General features: G+C 34.5%; 1 protein-coding gene across 1 annotated transcript in view; it reads left to right on the forward strand.

The window, feature by feature from the left end:
* Positions 1-19,423, forward strand: part of LRP1B (LDL receptor related protein 1B) — a 590,048-nt gene that overhangs the window by 560,597 nt on the left and 10,028 nt on the right. The window contains exons 85-88 of the mRNA XM_042877971.1: positions 3,899-4,060; positions 7,781-7,955; positions 8,566-8,670; positions 10,466-10,579. Of these exons, the coding sequence (XP_042733905.1) occupies positions 3,899-4,060; positions 7,781-7,955; positions 8,566-8,670; positions 10,466-10,579 (556 nt within the window). The remainder of the gene's footprint in view (positions 1-3,898; positions 4,061-7,780; positions 7,956-8,565; positions 8,671-10,465; positions 10,580-19,423) is intronic.

Below are 19,423 nucleotides of genomic sequence, written 5' to 3' on the forward strand. Positions count from 1 at the left end.
CTAGTACACAAAGTTAGTTAAACACATCTTTGTACTATATACTATATGCTTGTTATGAAGGGTAAGTTTAACCACAGAGAATCATGATGTTTGTAGAGAAGTGAGTAAAAAATGTGTAATTTATGAAATACACCCCTACAATACAAAATATAAAAAATTATATACTATGTAGGTGTTATTTTGTGTTCTGCTTTATAAATAAAACGCAGGGACACAATACAGCGTACTGAAAATGCTATCAAAGAAGAAATTGTTTAGTTTGTTCAGTTCCTGCAGTCTCATACTGGTAAGCCCCTGGGGAAGCATGTATATCACCTCTAATCAGGATTGGGGACTGGATGAGGGGAGAGGATGGGTGTTTCAATGGAGGATTCTCTGCCTGGGCTGGTGTACAGCTGATCCAAAGGAGGCATCACAACCTGCCTTGAGAGTAATGCATTTTTAGATGGTTCTTTTCTCCCTTGCTTTCACAACAAGGACAGAATGCATATCTATTGGGATGGATCCCAATCAGCTCAGCTTCTAATTATGTACTGTAATACAGCTTCTCTCCACTACTTTTGGTTCAGTAAAGCTAATTATGGCTCACAGAAATGAATTATTGTCATTCCCACGAACTGCTGACAACCCCTCTAGAGGACACAGTGTTACTTATAGTAGGCTGGTGTACCAGATTGCTTTAATAGGGACAGCAAGAGAAATATGCAAATGAAACAGATTGCGTGTATTCATATGTAACAAACAGAATGCACGTATTGCTGGTAGGGAATTTACCATCAGCTGGAAGAAATAAATTGTCTTTGTGCAGGCATTCATCTAGACTAGCTCATTTTTTGAAAATTTTTAAAAGCTGACAAATATAGTGTTTATTTTCTTGAAGAAAAAGGCAGTACGTTGTCTTTATAAAAAATACTACAGAATTGACAAATGTCAGGGATTGAGAGACAGCCTTTATTCTGTCTCTATGCAGCTCTAGTCCTGAAACTTCATTACCAGTGTGTAAATGCTTAAGGTTTCTGTATGTGAGACTACTACATGTGACATCTTGGTTACATCATTGTTTAGATTCTGTTGTATGAAAACTTGTGGCACGTACTGTTTATCATTGTTTTGTACTGCAATTTTATTAAGCTGTTCTTGGAACTATTTCATATCCAAAATAATTTATGAGAATAAGGCAGATGAAAATGTCATTACTGTTATTGTTATTATTTCAGATGCCAGCAGTCTGTGTATAAATAGGCAATGAACTATTAATATGATGAAAATTCATATAAAATTGAGTGGAAAAAAAAATGGTGTTTAGGCTATACTGAATTAAATTTTCATGTAACCGTCCACAATTTGACACATTTATAAGGCTACATTAGCAAAGAATAGAATAATTTCTTTTCTACAAACTATGAAAATATCCTTGTCCTATCAATTTAAAAAATAGAGCAACGTTAATATTAAAAACTGATTTCAGACTTGTCTTATTTCACTATTTCATTTGTAAGATGGATTTAGAGAAAGATGAGGAAACCCCAGACTCAGGGGCAGAAATTTAAATACAAGCGTATACATGGGGAAAAGCGAAGAGTTTGTGCTAATATCTGAGTTCAGCATCTTTGATTTAATGTTTAGATCACAGGGGACAGATATGAATAACCAGGCTGATGTATATTAAACTAGTTGGAGCTATTTTAAGTCCATGGTTTTGTTCCTGCTGTACTCATTAGAGGAAGAGACTAACTGATCTCACGGCCTTTAGGATGATTTGCAAAACATTTTAAATTAGCAAAGCTTAAAATAGAAAATATAGAGAAGAATTACGTGAAGGGTTTGATGTAACAAACTAAAACAAACTAAGGAGAAGAAAAATAATACAGAAATCATTTTGCATGCCTCTGAGAAAGTAGAAAAATACTTATTTTTCTTAAATAATAATAAGTTTTCTTAAATAATAAGGCACTTATTAATTCACCAATGAATATGATACTAAATAATTATATAGTTTTAAGACAAAGGTAGACTGGAAATTAATGAAAATTGTTGAGTTTATTGAATGTTTAGTTTATATGACTTTAATGAGAGTCAGCTAAATAGAGAATAAAGTAGAGAAAGAATCACACATTGCAGAGTTTAGATGAAGTGATAAGATTTCAGGAGACAAATGTGAATTTGTGATTAGATGTGGGTACTTGTGTGAGAGATTGTATAAAAATTACTGAAGAAGCACAGAATGAGACAAAATACTGCAAGCAAAGGACCAAGTCGTAATGTTTCAGCAAATCAGGCAGTGATAGGGATTTGCTATTAGATTAATACACAGATAAGAAATTGCAATGGGAAAGTGACCCTTAAATGTTAATGCATTTAACTACTTAAGATCATGCCTCTTGTGTATGTTTTAAACTAAATACAGTGTACTGATCAGACTCAATCCAAGCATAGGTTCTCTGGTGTGCTCTCTATCCCACCCCTCTGTAAAGGAGGATTTTAACCAATAATTTCTGCCTCACGTCCTGGTGTGAAGTTGTACAAATGTAAATGCAGGGATTACTGGAATCTCTCATTACTGCATTATCTGGCTTTCCCTAATCTCCTTCCAATTTCACAGCTGTACCACTATCTGGATTGGGTAGTCAATAACAAAATCCCAGAGTCTGCTTTTTGTGTCTACAATTCCAGGCTGAAGGACTTCTGCCTTTTACACGCAGTGTATTTTGCAGTTAACTGATTGATCTTAACATTACTTTACGTGTAGCCCTATTTCATCACCACAAAGACGAGATATCAAGCAAACACATACTAATCTTACAATATCCCATTAGTTGCCTTTCTTCTCCAAATTTGCCAAAGCTGATGATATTGATATACTCATTCAAGACTAAACATTTCAGTTCTCCCACCTTAGTCCTTAGATTTCTGCCTTATGTGTGTTCATGTGTTGGTTTTCTGATGAAACTTTCCTTTAATTCTGCTTGTTACCCAATTACTGTCTGACTCTTACTAGCCTGCACGTGGTCGTCTTTGCACCAATATGGCATTTGTTAGTCATTGCCCATTATCAATCTTGCTCTGCAGTAACTCTGTTAGGATCTTGGTTGTACTTGCCAGCAGGTTGGGTTCCATGTGATTCAAATAAACTCTGTCCTTTCTGCCACTTAATTCCAGGAGTATACTCAGGTTTTGATTAATCTGTATTTCTTTCCATAGCCACCTTGGAATCCAGGAAGGAGAAAAGTGTTAAACTCAATCAATTCTGTCTAAATTTAAGAAAACCCAAAAGGCTGAATTGAAGCAAAGGAAGGGAGACTGGAGGAAAAGTTTCATAAGAAATAAGTGAGACTGGATTATTAGGAATTGAGAAGGAAAATGGCTAGCTGGACACATCAAATCATTTGACTCAAAGAGATTACAAATGAGATATAAAAGTACGTTCAGGAGATAGAAAGACATTTACATGATATAGAAAGTTGTTTTAGAGAAGATAAGCCTTAAAAATTCAGTGAGAAGTGGAATAGTTTAATAAAACAGTGAATTTGAAACAAAGCTATAAATTTCAAAGGCATGAGATATAGATAAGGGGAGAAAAAAAGAGAAAATTGAAATAGGTTAAAATCATAGGAGGAAAATGCATCAGAGTTTAAATGCTGTTGTAAAACCACTTAAGACTACTGTAGAATAGGGGTTCATTTTATACTTTTTGGGTTTTTTTTTTACCCCTTCACTACTTCTCATTGCATATTAGACATTTGGTGCATCTTTGGTCTGTTAGAAACAGCTGTCCTTAAGTTACAGTATTGACTCATGCGTTGAAACATATTGCTCTTATGATGTGTATTTATCTTTAATCATTATTATTTCAATTTTTATTTACTTTTATCATAAAGTAGTTTTCTTTTTTGAATAGGGAGGCCCACCTGCAATTGTGCACTGGGTTTTACAGGACCAAACTGCAATCAGACAGTCTGCCATCATTTTTGCCAAAATGGAGGAACCTGCAGTGTCACTGCTGGAAATCAGCCCTTTTGCAGCTGCTTGCCTGAGTATACAGGAGACAGATGTCAGTACTGTAAGTAATCTTCACAAACTAGAAAATCTGAAATTATAGTGGAAGTTTTGTATAGTACAAGTTTAACGTGAATCAGGTTGTTTTCCTATTGCACAGACTGATAAATTTAACTCCAAAATTGTTCTGAGAAAATGGGACCTTTCATATTGAAAGGACCTTTGAACACACTTGCAATATCCTTTTAGACATATATGAGAAGAAAGAGCTTTTTTAGAAATTATTCTTGTATTTTCATGAAAAAAATCCTACTAAATGTACCCAACATCTGACTTCATAAATCAGATCATTGCTTTTTATATTGCTGGTAGAATTCCTAGTCGGTTAAAGAATGTTTCTGTTATCCTTTAACTTCACAAAAAGCTGACTCTTGTGTCTCCAACTGCTCTCTTTCCCTTTTATTTCTAAACCCAGTAAGCAGCATATTGCTAGTGCTGCTTTGAATTTTGTTCCTCTACCTGACTCAATCCAAAATCACCTTCAGTGTGGTTTCTGCCTCGTAATATTGAAAATAAAGATTTTGATGCCTTAGTTCTCAGGGCTCAAGTTAGTTCTGTTCTCTGCATCTGAATTTCTCCATGCTTTTTCATTTTACTGACCCATCATCAGTCTCGTCTTACTGAGGTACTGTTTTCCAAAGGTTTCCATGCCTAAGGAAAGTCATTAGTGCTCTAACAAGCAGCTAGTTACTGGCAACCCTGACTTAAGATGTATTAATTTTCTAAATTCAATTTTGTTTCTATTTTTCAAAATTCTCCCTTTCTCTCCTCCTGCTTTCCTTTAACTCAAACACTGAGACAGAGGACTGTCGTAGTGCCTGCTATAGAATAGAGCATTCAATGTGAAAACCATCATCTTTTTTTTTTTTTTCCTTTTACATAATTCACTGAAAAGAGTAATATTGGACAAAATTGAAGGGGAATTAACTGTTAAAAAGGTCTGTTTTGGAATCATCTGTTGGATACAAGAAGTGCTTAGTTTTAGTGATATGGCTGTCAAATAGGAAAAGGGTTAGTGCGAGTCTTTAAATAGGATTTGCACTGAAGTAAAATGAATGTGTTTCCAGTTGGGAGACTATGAAATAAATTGAAACCTTTGAATGGGAAACCAGCAGTAATTGTGATTCTCTCCCACTTGATATTAAACAAACTGCATGGATCCACAAATAACTGTCTGCAAGAACAATAGGGTATTTCAAAACAGTATAGTACATAAATCATGCCCAGACAGACACACAGATTAAGAAAAAATATTTACTTGAGGCTTACCCAAAACCAAACAAATTGTTTCTAGTTGAATGCTTCTGCAAGCGTAGTTTTAGGTTTGGTTTTTTTTTTTTTCCCAGAGCTTTTTTCTTTTAACTTTTTTTATTTTTTTAAAGAATCAATTTAAATGTAAATTTAGAGGTCCTTTTTAAACAGTGCTCATTATCAGATTTGGATTGTCTACTGCTACTTTGGAAAGACGGCATGATACGAAGACACTCAAACATTATAAAATACAAAATAAAACTTTTTCTTATTTAAACATTAGTACTTTTAGGTCAAAGAGTCTTACAATCTTACAGAATAATATTTTTGTGGCCAATGGCAGTTCTATGAAACTGTATGAGTTTATGGCTAGCAGTGGATGTATAAATTCATAGTTAGGTCACAGTTATTTTTTTGCTTTATCAAACATATGTATGATTTTTTCCTACATTTAACATAATGACTTTGTAGGCATAATGAAATACATTTAGACAAGTTTATTACAAAGATTGGTTGCCTCTGCTCTATCTTATTTGGTTTTTCAATGATATCATTGAAACAATTTTTTATGCAAAGGATACGTGGATGTGCATAGGTATTTGACTCATGCTCTCAAGTTGAAAATATTATTAGTGTTCTTATGGTAGAGAGAAGACATTTGCTTGCGGTACTGCCAGATTGCAAAGACCTTATTTTCCTCATATTTATATTCTCCAATGACCCAGTGCAGAGTTTCTCCTGTGATTAGTTCATATAAGGGCTGAAAACCAAAATGTGTGTTTCATGTCACGCCTATGGCACTGTGAAATAAACTTAAGTGAATGGATTTACATAAAATTCCACTAACTTTGTACATATTGTTATATACACATGTATTTGAATATAATTGCCTATTTTAAATTCATAAAATAAGAAATACAGAGTAGTGAAAGTTCATTTCTTGTATCATTTAAAGCCCAAACAGCCAAAAAAAAAAAAAAAAAAAAAAAAAAAAAGAAATGTTTCCCTCGTTTAGAATAACTCAAAGTGGATAGAGCGATTGCATCAGCTGTTACATTCACTGAAACTCAAATTCCATTCTTTAAGGAAAGGGGAAAAAAAAAAAAAGAATTATTTTTGTTATTTTGATCTAATTCAGTATTCATATTGTGGATCTAGCAGAATCTATCAGAAGCTTGAAGATGCTTTAAAGTACAAAATTCCTATTTCCAGATTTTAGGGCTTCTTGTCCTAACATATATGCAAAACTTTCCCTCTTACAGTGCTTTTCTCTTAAAATGTCTCTTACTCTTTGCTTTCAAACTACAGTAGTTTTTGTTTTGTTATTCTTCACCTGGAATCAGAGAACAATACATACAAGGGATTATTTTTACTGCTCTTTATGCCTTTTAGGCCTTTGGTTGGTCCACTGTCTTCTGAAGTAGGTGGAGACATACAGATAATAAAGAGAAATAACTCTGCCAGCAGTTGAGTGAAATGGCTTTGTCCTCTATCAGAACTCTTCCCACAATTGTCAGCAAAACTGACGTGGCAGTCACTGAAAGCTTCTTGGAATGGCAAACAAGGATATTTCTTGCTTTATGAGATGCCTTCATATGACATGCCCTCATAATCCAGCAGTCTTGCATATGCTAAGTAAAACATATCTATTTTAGTTGTCCTCAAGTTGCACAACATTTTAACTGCACAGAACAGGACAAAGTAGTAGGAACAGAGAAATGGGGAGATTTGGCCCAGTGAAATGAGAAACTTCAAATGAAACTGTTTGGTAAAACCAAAGTTGTCAGTACTACATAAATAAAAATGAACCATAATGTTAGTATGTCATTATATCTTGACATGGTGTATTTAAAAAAAGAGAAATAAAAATGAAGTTGTTACTAGAACTTCTAAATAGTTATAAAGAATTCACAACTTGAAGTCTCAGTCCTGCTGACTTTGAAACAATGGGGTCTTGCACAGCCTACAAAGATAAGCATGTATATAGGGTTTTGTAGAACTTACGGATCATCACGTTGTTACGTGTTATTGTTAGAACTTCATGAAATTTTATATGAGGAGAAATGAAAATCAAAGTTAATTATTTTAATGTCACTTCAGTTTAGCATAATGCCTGTAATGGTAATGTGAATTTGTCAGGAGACTTCTATACAGCCACTATCCCATTAAATATACTTAATATATCTCTGCTGTTGTCACCAGTAGTCTTTGTACCACATATGATGATGCCCTAAATGGTTGGACATCTAGAAGGAGAAGGAAACTTCTTATGAGCTTATACATCCGTTTCACTTCATGTTGGCAATATATTGCTTATCTGTTGGGGAGACTCTTGATTGGTAGTTCTAGTGTTCTTCGCCATTTTGTTTTCATGATTCTACTTTTCAACAGAAAGAAAATTAAGCTATTGTTTTTTAATATATGAAACAATACTCCTCACTACCTTTTTAACTAGCTTTCATGTTACTTGCAGATGTTTGCCACCATTATTGTGTGAATTCTGAATCATGTACTATTTCTGATGATGGAAGCGTAGAATGTGTCTGTCCAGTACGATTTGAAGGTCCAAAATGTGAAGTGGACAAGTGTATAAGATGTCACGGGGGACACTGCATAATAAACAAGGATACTAATGACATAGTATGCAAGTAAGCATGTGTGTCGGGAAAGGGAGACTGTGTTCAGAATTATGTATCTGTAGCCATTATACTGTAGTTGATTTTAAATCTGTTAATAAGCAACCCTTGAAATAATCACAGTGCCTTTGAGTGTTCAGGTAGTGATTCTGGGTTAACCCAGTGGCTCTGGACTTCTTAAAACAATTTTTGGAGTACTGTTTGCTGAAGGAAGCATACTGCAGAGGAAGCTGAGTGGTCTTCAAATGGAAAAGAAGAAAAAGAAAGTCTCAAATAATTAATAAACAATCTACCTTTACTATTGAAATTTCTGTCTGTAGTATCTGTGACAGTGGAAAAGTCATACTGTATGTAAATGAAAGCATAGACATTTGGATGTGCTGCTGTATTTCTGAGTAATTATTATATATAATAATTATTTTATAGAAGAAAAAATAAAATATTTGCATAAAAAGCTCGCATTACAAGTTGAAAACCTAGAATTCTTGCAGTCCATATATCTTGTACATATCATAAAATCAGTGTTTTAATATATGTACCGTTATAATGTGGTTCACTAGGTTTATTAAATAGTGATTGCTTTTTTCTTTTTTTTTTTTTAATCTTGTTTTAACTATGGCAGTTGCACTAACGGAAAGATTGCCTCCACGTGTCAGTTATGTGATGGCTACTGCTACAATGGTGGTACATGCCAGCTGGACCCCGACACAAACGTACCTGTCTGTCTGTGAGTATCCATGGAGACCATTCACATCTCTCCCTGCCAAGTTTCTATGAATGTATCTGTATTTCTGGTTTATTTAGAAAGTAAAATATTCCAATTGCAGTCACAACATTTGGTACTTTCTCTGGTTAATGATGTAACCTGATACTTTGTCTACCTTTTTAAAATATGTGGATCGAAAGATACAACTTAGATCTACATTGTGAATGTATTTAGACACAAAGATGCTTCTCCTGAGAATTTTAATAATTTCAGGCCAGTTCTAAAGCTCACGATAGGTGTGTGGGAATGGAATCTGTTGTACAGGATGGTTGCCTGTTGCTGCTTCTCGAAGGTGGATTAAGTCTTCCATAGAAATGGTCAGAGGTGATGACAAGGCATTTCTGTAGGGAAACTAATGGCTAGAAAACAGGAAGAATAATGTCAGTGATTATTTCCTCTGTGTGTCCAAGGACGTGCTCTTGTACCTCTTGTTTCAGCCCTAACTTTTACAATACCCATAGGAGCTTGGCTGTTCTAGGATGAGATACCTCCTGCAGAAATACACCAATGTTGAGAAAATAATTCAAGATACTTTTCCTAAGCCCAGATAACAAATACCAAAGGAAATGTGATTTTGTATTCTAGACTGTTAAGTACTCTCTTAAGAGGCAGAAAACCCTACATTCTGGACCTTTCTTGAGAGCTATTGTATATCTTCTTGTTCACCTGATAAACGTTAAATACAGAAGAAGTCATTGTAGCAAAAATTGAATTTTTTCCTGCTCCCAGTTACAGTGAGCTACTGAAGTCACGTTGTTGTTTTTGTGGTGTATTGTTGGTTGGTTGAGTGATGGGTTGTTTTTTCACATTTGCTTAGTAAGTCATCCAACATTTTCTGCATTGCGGAAGAGCTTTGCTGTGGAATAATCTTCCATTTCTTAATGGAGATCAGAATATTTTCCAGGAGAGTATTAGATGTTAGAATTAGATTCAAGTGTCTCATTCCCAGGATGACATAATTAATTGTCCAAAGGGATATAATATTGAAGCAACGTTGTGAATACATGTGCAGCCACCCCTACCTTTTTGACATGTGTGAGGTGGATAGATTTACAGATGGTGTTGATTGTATTCAGTTTCCCAAGGAATTGACTATGCAAAGGGACAAAAACATAGGGGTTGTACTATTGGAAGGTTGACAAGAAATGTTTGAAGCTTTGTGGTTAGAGACAGTGGAATGCAGTTCTATACTGCATTGCCTCTTCGGTTTTAAGCGACTTTGTCTATTATTATGGCTAGTTTGGAAGCTTGCAATTGTTACTTTCTTTTTCTCAATTAAACTGGCTTATTCTTTTTCAAATTCGTATGGAATGCCATTGTGTTTCAAGGAAAACAAGTTTCAAGCATCAATTTGTGTATGGCTTTACAGTGCATGAGAGCTGCAGCATATGCCAACACAGTTAACAATGCTAAGAAGGCTGAAATTTTGAAGGCCTTTGAATTGCCTCGTATTGATCAATCAGTAGTGTAGTACGGTTGTGTAGTACAGTTGACAGAAATACTGAACACATGAACGCATAAGTTTGTATAGGCTCATTTTTTTTAAATGTTTGAAAAACTTTGAAAACTTATCAGTGTAGTTATATTAGATCTTTCCAGGAAAAAAAAAAAAAAAAACACTATTGATTTATTTGTATCTGTGAGTGTGTGCCTGTGTATGCGTGCGTATCTTGCCATCATTAAATGTAATGCATTTAAAATTTGTTCAGCAAAAGGCAGAATATTTATATAGGTCTATTTTACTGAAATTCTGCAGATGCTCTGTGGGGTTTAAAAGTCAGCGCTGTGACCAGAAAGTGAACCCTTGTGATTACTACTGTCAGAATGAGGGAATTTGCACTTTAACTGCGTTTAATGAACCGAGATGCAAGTAGGTTTAACCTTCCACTTAATGCTGCACATTCTGTGACATCATTTCAGGCCACAGTTCATTGGTTCAAGTCATGCACGTTCACGTACATTTCACAGTATATACATAATCTGGGTGCTCGTTTCTGTAATGCACACTTACCCTTTGATAGTTGCACTTATGAGTATATTTAAACATACTGTTGGACTGTCCATGTCATTAGAGGGAAAAAAAAATAAGCTTTATTTTTAGTAAGTGTATAAAAAATACTGGAAATGCTTCATGGCTTTTACCGTTCACATTTTGAGACATTTTACCAACTTAATCCTACACAGCATAAAGTTTAGCAAATAGTGACATTGCATATGTTCTGTAGCCTAAAACCAACTTATTATTTCTTATCTCTATAGGGAAAGAAACAGAGGAGCTGTTTAGCTACCATTTCAAGAGTTTAGCCTGTATTCATAAGTCACTTTGTAAACTTTATAAAAATACACTGTAAAATAGCACCTCTTAAGCAGAAATGTTTAAGCTTTGTTATAACTTTTCTCTGATAAAAAATGCATGAAGGAGATACATTTGTGTGCTGTTTTTTGCTGAAGGATTGGACGTCTATTCAAGGGAAATATTTAATCCCCGTCAGGAAATAAACAGCCCTATGAACCCAGAAAGCAATGTAAGAATTGGTATCGTTGTATAATAGGTAGTAGTGCAAGTGACTAACTTATGGTGAATAATCTGATTTTTTTTAAACAGTACAATCAAAAATCCTTTGCCAGTGTTTTTGATGCAATGAAACTCCAACTAGAGCTACCATAAATCCATTAGAAAGTAGAGTCCTGTCCACCACAAATTAAAATTTTGAAGAATATGGAGTGGTCTTTTGGTGAGCATTCATTGGACAGTTTCTACTTTTCTATATCATACTTGGGTTTTAACAATAACATAGCTCAAAGAAAAACATGTTGCTGCTTGTAAGGTCATGTAATGCAAATACGATTCCTCCTTTTTTTTCCAAAATATTGAAGACCATACCTGAGCTCTCGAGAAGGTAACAGTCCAGGATTTATTGTAAAGTGTTTTAATAGATAAAATAATCTGAAAATAAAGCATGGAGAATCACTCCTATAATTCTTAAGAATGCGTTAACCACTTAAAAGGTAAAAGTTTTTCTTTTTATTAAATGGATTTTCATAGATAAGAATGAAGGATATATAATTATTTTTAATACTAATTTTTATTGCCAACAAGGGTTACTTTATCTTTCAACTGTAGTCAGATCTGTCAGAGATACAACAGTAGAATTTAAACAGTTATTTGAATTAGGATCTTCCTGAGCAGCATTGATATTTGTTTGTGACATTGCCCATTCTCTCAACCTTTTGATCTAGTTTAACTATATTTGGTGTCTAAAATAGTTGTTTGGTTTTTTAGAGAGATATTAAATCATATTTAAATCTCTTAGTCTTTGTGTTGGTAACATGCATTTTAACCTCGTCAGTGGTTCTGTGTGTGGTCAGATGCCAAATGAACAAGTTGCTTGATAGAGAGATAGAGAATTGTAATTCCATGTGTCTCAGTCCTTGCCAGCCACAGTTCTCACTTGGTTGTTTTCTGTATCTTCTTTTTGTGACACAAATTAGCTTTAAATTGAAGCTTGTTTATAATTTTACCAACCTTGTATAGTCAAGTAGAAGACTTCAGGAAGGAATGAAACAGTCCCATACTTCACTAGAGTCATTGCGCCATGGAACAGCAATCTCAAAGCCTTTTCCTATTAGTTCTGCTCCATTATTAGAGAAAATAATGTACCCATTGAGCATGCATTGCTGGTCACACTGTGTGTGACATCTACCTGATCTCTAAGAGACAGTTAAGGGTTTACATTTTTCTTAACTAGTCAAGGGTGGATGATTTCTAGAAGGAAGAAATTGGAAGTAGCTGATTTTATTTGAATTCAGTAAGAGCTCCTCTGCCTCTTGCAGCTAAATCAGTTGAGAAAGCAAACTTTATGCATAATAAAGCCCCTATTATCATTCAGTAAATACTAGAGAGAATAAGATTTATCCATTCTTAAGCACAATCCCATAGAAATAATTATGTAGAAATTCCTATATGAACTTACTCTCCTTTTATCAACCTTTGCTGCAAGGGTTGATTTTTTTTTTTTTTTCCAGGAATCTTCTTATTTCGAGGCTTTTGAACTTTGAATCCAATAAATATCAGGTGCACATGGGAAAAGACTTGTACTTTCCACTGAACAAGTTTCGGAATGTATTAAGGCCTTAACTTGACTATACATCAAACTCCAGAAAAGAAAGAATTTGTGGAGTTGGTCTCCAGCTTTAGTCAATGCTCTACCAAGTTGCATAGGCTGTTTTGATTTTTGGATGTAAAATCCTGCCCAATCTAAATTATGAATTATTAACATTATTTTTATTATTTATTTTTCTGTATTATTTTCCTTCCTGCTCAACAGTGAAAGTTGAAAGAGAATTTCATATCAAAATGATAAAATTTGAGGCATTGACTTTCTGAAAATTTCACTGCTGTGGTTGTCCTGTACTGGCATGATCTTGAATTGTAGTTACTGCTTTTGTAGCTTTTACATATTGTGTTTATTTAAAGATATCTTCTGTACTACCCTGTAATGGTATATGGGGGTGAGGAGGAGGGAAAGAGGACGTGTATAACACAAGGAGATTATGAGATATGTTGGAATTGCTCTTTTAACTTAATCAATTGAAGAAAGAATGAACTTGAGATCAGATGCAGATGAGAAATAATCAAGAATTTTTTTTTCCCATTTATTGTATGAACTGTCATTTGTATTTTTTCTGCAGTTTACAGTCAAACCTGACAAAAAAAAAAACCAACAAATTCTATTGATCCTTTTCAACATCCATATGAATGGAAAGAGCTTATAAATGCCTTAATAGACTTTTGAATGACCCTGAATTTAATGTGACAACAGTAAGATTATATTGTTATGCTGTCTAAATAAGATGGTAGTCAATTTTCCTTCTTTTACTACTGTATGTGCATCTTAACTTCAGAGCCCATATTTTCTAGGTGTCAGTCCATAAGAGAGAAATTCAGAGGACTATTCACAGTGTTAAATTAGTTGCCTTGGTTAGAAGTGTTGACACTTCACAGACCTTTAGGTTGTGTTGTATTTCTGGACTAGAATACTGTTTCTTCTACAATGAAGAATAAGTCATCCTAGACACTTTAATTGCTTACAATAAGTGGATCTGTGACTTTGAGAGCAAATTTTGTAGAGAAATCAGTGATCTTTCAAATTAATTAAAAGGCTCATGCCATAGAGGAGCTTGAAGGAAAGGAAAACTATGGTAGCAGAAGAATCTGACAAGTGAAGGATGGAGAAAGTAGAAATGACTTCATTTCTAAAATGAGAATTTTGTGAGAGTAATATGTTAAAAACAGTAGTGAAAAAATAGGGAGAGGAAAAAAATACATTTTTTTCATAAACAAGGACAAGGAGCTTGAAGTGATTATACTGAGACAGCAAAATAAATACTTTCTGCAGGAACTTAATGAATGAGCTATTGCGCCAACTTTATTTTCATTATCTATATGTGTGCGTGCATGCATGTGAGTGCGTGTGTGCGTGCACGCCTGCATGGGTACATTGTATGCAAATCTGAGTGAGCTCCTCTAGCAGAGTACCTTCCATCTAGCTCATGTTCTGTAGAAATACAGATTGCTTTTCCATCAAAAAAAATTTGTGATGCTGTACCTCTCTTGATTTTCCGTTCCTACTGAAAAGACTTCAAATGTGAGCAGTTTGTGTATAACTTGTAGAAGCAGTGTAAGTTCATGTGTGCGTGTAAGTAAATGTAAAACTGTAACAGAGCTCTGATCAAAAAAGGGCTAAGGTATACCCATAATGTGGACAAGAAAGACATCTGTGAAGTCTCTCAACTGGCATTTTCTGAAGGCTGAGTAGAAAAAGCTACTGCTGCATGGAGCAATTATGGCATCAAGACGACAGCCTAAGAGAAAACGATTTAACCATGATAGACAGTATAAATCATAGAGCAGAAAAATTTATAAAATACCTTGCAATAAATGTTTTCCATATGCTTTCTGAGGATATATATAATGAGCTATCTAATTATAATTATAATGGGAATTTCAGTGTTATGCTAGCTCTTTGAGAGCTTTCATTTTCAACCAAAAAAAATATGTATTATAAATGTCTTGAATTTGACCATAATCTATAGGCTGTAACTTTAGAATATAGAAGACTTTTTATCCAGTTTTTATTATAAATTAGCATTAATTTAAAAGTCTGAATGTGAACACATGCTTGAGAAGTGCTTAAAGAAATGACAAGCTGTTGGTAAGGAGGAGTGTGTGTATCCTTCATTTGCGATTTAGCAGTTAAATTGTAATGCAACTGTCCTTTGTCCATGAGTTTTCAATTGTTCTGCTGCTGTGCATCACTGCTCATTTACCTCTGTAAGAAGGAGAGAAAACCATGATTTGTCATGTGTCTATGGATCAAGTCATTTCTCATTGTTTTAATATTTTTACCTTATCAGTCTATTCTTTTCCTTTTGCAATTTTTGCACTTTCAATTGAAGTAGCAGTAATCTAAACACACTTAATGTTTATATAGTAGGTCCATATTATTAAATTTAAAACGTGTAGCATATGTATTGTACAGAAATTGCTAATTTCTTACCTTGGGATAACAGAGGCTAATATGCATCTCAAGGTTTGTTCCTGGACAGTGAATACAATGCACAATTCGTGTGTTTTAGTATCATGCAAAAATTAAATTTATTAAGGTCACATTTTTCATGTATGTTATAATCAAATTTATGATTGCTTGTGTTACTCAAAAGTAATTTTCTGCCTACCTTTGGATTAGGCAGTGTTTCCATTCTTAACTGTTAAAATGGCAAGGTAATCTGTATTTCTATATCAACCTTCACTTTGTGTCCGTTGTAAGGGATACCAAGTGACCAATATACTAAAATGTGATCTATTTTACATAAAATGGTTATGGAAATGTTATTTGAGAGTTTGTCTGTGAGTATAACTCAGTAATACCATCTCTCTGTGTAAAGAATGCCTTCATTTCAAAAGCATTGCCATTTTTTCTTTTTTTAATAAGGAATAATTTTGTGATTTACCTTAGTGCAAGGATTTTTTTCATTCTAAATTATCCTATAGTTTGGGAAAAAATGGGGATTATTTCCATTTTTGTCTTTCAGTGCATTTTAATACAAATAGTAAATAACTATAATCCAGATGTTCTCTGCTCTCATCTTACAAGTATTTGTAATATTAATGATATTTTCCAGTGGAATAATAATCTGTCCTTACAGCAGGGGAGCTGGATACTTTCATTAGCATGTACTATCTATACCTTGACCAAAAAGGAAAGCAAAGTTAGAAAATTACTATATTAGTTTTTTAAGTAAGAAACATTCTCAATTCCTTATCAACCTCTATGTTGTAAAGACTGTTTCACTGATTCTGTTGTACTTCTAATATTAATCTTTTAGTGCCGCTCTCTGTCATGTTTTTTTGCTACACATGAGTGTGTTGAGTTGGAAAGCAGTTCCCACAAAAATGTGCTTAACTGTATATTATGCCTTTTATATTATAATTCTATGACCAAAAAAAAAAAAAAAAAAAAAAAAACAGGGAAAAAATCCACAGTGTCTCAAATTTTACCTCTTTACTATCTTCTGTTTGTCCAGACATTTCATAGTCAAATGGTTCCTTCCGGTCAAGTGCCCATATAATTGAGTTTAGACCATTTCAGTGCACTGACCTACAATGGTTGTAGACAGGGGAAAGAGATGTTTTCTTTCACAAGCAGATTCTGTAGAGAACAGACTCTGAAGTGTAAACATTTGAATTCCAAATGATTCCCATTACAAATGGGGATGCCTATACAACTGCAGTGTAGAGTTTTTAAAACATCTCTCTAATACTACTTCCTTTGCATAAATAACTCCTATTGCATATGCTCTATTTTTCTCAGACTGTATGTTTCCCAAACAGCCACCTCTTTCTAAATGTAGACCTAGACTGTAACAGAGAGCTGTAGCATACTTTCATTAATGACCCTGGCAGCAGGCCACGTGCAACCTTTGTTTATCACATTAACTTTGAGGAATTACATTGGCATTGTCTAGGATGTTACTGCTCTTTGATCTATTCACTGATTCCATAGGGGACTGGGGATTTTCACCTGTAGTACCTTGCACCACTTGGCTGAGTACATTCTCTCCTTTGCTGTCGAGCTCCCCGCTGTTTCATTTTGAGTTTCTCTGTATAGCCTACATTGGGTGTCATCACTGTCTTTCTCTACAGATCTTGATAACATGGGAGTCTTCAATGAAACCAGTGGCTTTATGCAATTTTACTTTATTAATACCTTTTTTTTTTTTTTTTTGCCTGTACTGCAAATCTCATCTCTCTGACCGTAAAAGTATTGGCAGTGCTGCAGAACCTAATGATTTGGGAAGGTACAAAATTCTGCAGATTAAAGCAGAAATCAATTCCCATGCTTGATACCAAGCATTCTGAGTTTAAAAATCGGAAAAGTCTAGTATCAGAAAGTTGTGTGGTGTTAATAAGAGCAGCTTTTGTCTACTGTACCTGAAGAGTAGTAAAAGAGTTGAGAACTGTACGTTTTCCCCATGTTCCTGCATTAACTGTTTTCTGTGTCCCAGCTCTGTCTTTATTCACATGTCTTCTTCTGGCTAATTCTCTGCATCACATTCCCTTCCTAGTAACATACTTTTTCTCTGAACTTCATTTGTTTTTCTGTTCTGCCCAAAAAGATACTTCACTATCTTCCCAGACCCCAGGGGGCAATTGTTTTACCTCTATGGAGGAAGGACAGAAGGAAATGATTGCAGTCCTGTCAGCTTCAGTCCCATTGAAGTTTATTGGTGACAGCAAGCATTTGGAAAATGAAATTGAAGTGGCAACTAGCTGTCATGATTTTATGAGACTTTTATTAAATGTATCAGAAGTGTTTCAGTATTGCTGGCTTTTGCAATTAAAATGCCAAGATACATAAAGAACTACCTCCCGCCTTAATTTGTTCCTCTGTTTGCTATACAGAGAGCTGTAGGATTTTTTTTCTTCACCAGCTGTTGTGGTGTGCTATCTGTTGTAAGATTTTGGGGAGCATCTATAGTATGCACCATTTCCTCATAAGCTCATACTTGTACATTTCAGTGGTGAATCTTCTTCTCTCTCACTATGTTATATTCTTTTAAGTGTTTTAAGGCAGGTTTGCAGTAATGATTCTCTTATGCAGCAGAATTTTCAGTTGAAGGATTTAGGTACAAAGTCAAGGTATGTCTAACTAATGAATTATTTCCCTTTCCATAGTGAAGCATTATGTGAAAACTGTCTCTCTTAACAAGCTTTGATCACACGAGCTGAATTTCCAAAAACAGTGATGCCAAATCTCTAGTGGGAAATATAAAGACCTTATTTCATGGTTGTCACATACCTACAGTTTGATTCCCTTTAGAATAAAAAAAAAAAAAGTATAAAGATTTATGGTGTCTTTCTACAAGAATGGAGATTCTTTCTTCGCAGCTGTACATTAAATGGCAAACTTTGGGGGAGGGGGGGGGGAAGTTCCTTAGATATTAAATTGTATCTTAGTAAGGTAAGCTATCAATGTAATTTCTTCCATTTCATAGGATCTATAAAAGAAATGGAACAGATGTGTCCTTTAAAATACTGAAATCATGTTATTTTGGTGACTTGGAATGAGCTAAAATGGAGATGGTCTGGAGTAAGAATGCCAACTGTCTTCAGTTTTAAAATATGTTATTGTGAAACATATTCTCTGTAATTAAGTAGCAACTGTGGAGTTTTATTCACTGAGAAGAAATGTAAGGATGTTTTCTATTTAAATAAGTAAAAGAACTTGTTAAATCATAATGCAAGTAATCTATGTAGGAACATTTTAAAACCAACTATCAATTAATGAGCATGGTTTTTAACAACCATCTGTGCATTGTTTATCTCTGTGGAGTTTGAGCTAAGTGCATAAGATATCCTACTAAGAAAAGAAAGCAATAAGAAATTAGATCCAAAGACCATTCAGACTTAATATGAAATCCAGTAAAGGGATTTGTCTGGATGTTGAACCATGCTCGAGGAGGCTTAAGAGCAAATAGAGAAAATAGCCTTTCTTCTGCTGTGATCTGCAAAGACAGAGGAGGATGAGAAGCATCACTAGCAAAGCTGGCCGTGACTCTTCTTAACAATTCCACAATACTTATCTGGAATGTTTTGTACCTTTCCAAACCTTTTTGTATCATAGAACAATGTTATTCGTTGTGCACGTCCAGCTCCAAACTTGGCAATTTGTTTAATCCTAAGAAAGGTATTAGATAACAGTTGTTCTTAGAACTGCATGGCAAAGTATTGCTCTATTGCATTTTCCTAAAGACAGCTCATGAAACTCATAAATAATACAAAAATACTTAGAAAAATATGAGTCACTTTGCAATATGCAACAGTGGCAGATGAAAAGTGACTGCTTCCTGCTGTTTCCACAAGTAGAGTTTCAGGCTCTGTAGTAAACTTAATCATGCTTGCAGCCAGATGAATAAGCAATTGGATTTCATTCAGGTGTTTGTTTCAGTTTCTGATGGATTTGCTGAGAATGCGTGCATGGACTCCTCATGTGTTTTGTTTTTTTTTTATATGCATAGGGAGCAACTTCTCAACTGAAGAATATTTGCATATTGATATTCACACAAGGAAATTACAGCAGAATATCTTTGTGCTCATCCAACACCTGGCTCATTCTTAATATTAGCAGTATTTGAGGACCTCTGAAATCAG

The sequence above is a fragment of the Lagopus leucura genome, unplaced genomic scaffold (assembly GCF_019238085.1).
Source record: "Lagopus leucura isolate 7727_CA_CO unplaced genomic scaffold, USGS_WTPT01 Super-Scaffold_100019, whole genome shotgun sequence".
Lineage (NCBI taxonomy): Eukaryota > Metazoa > Chordata > Aves > Galliformes > Phasianidae > Lagopus > Lagopus leucura.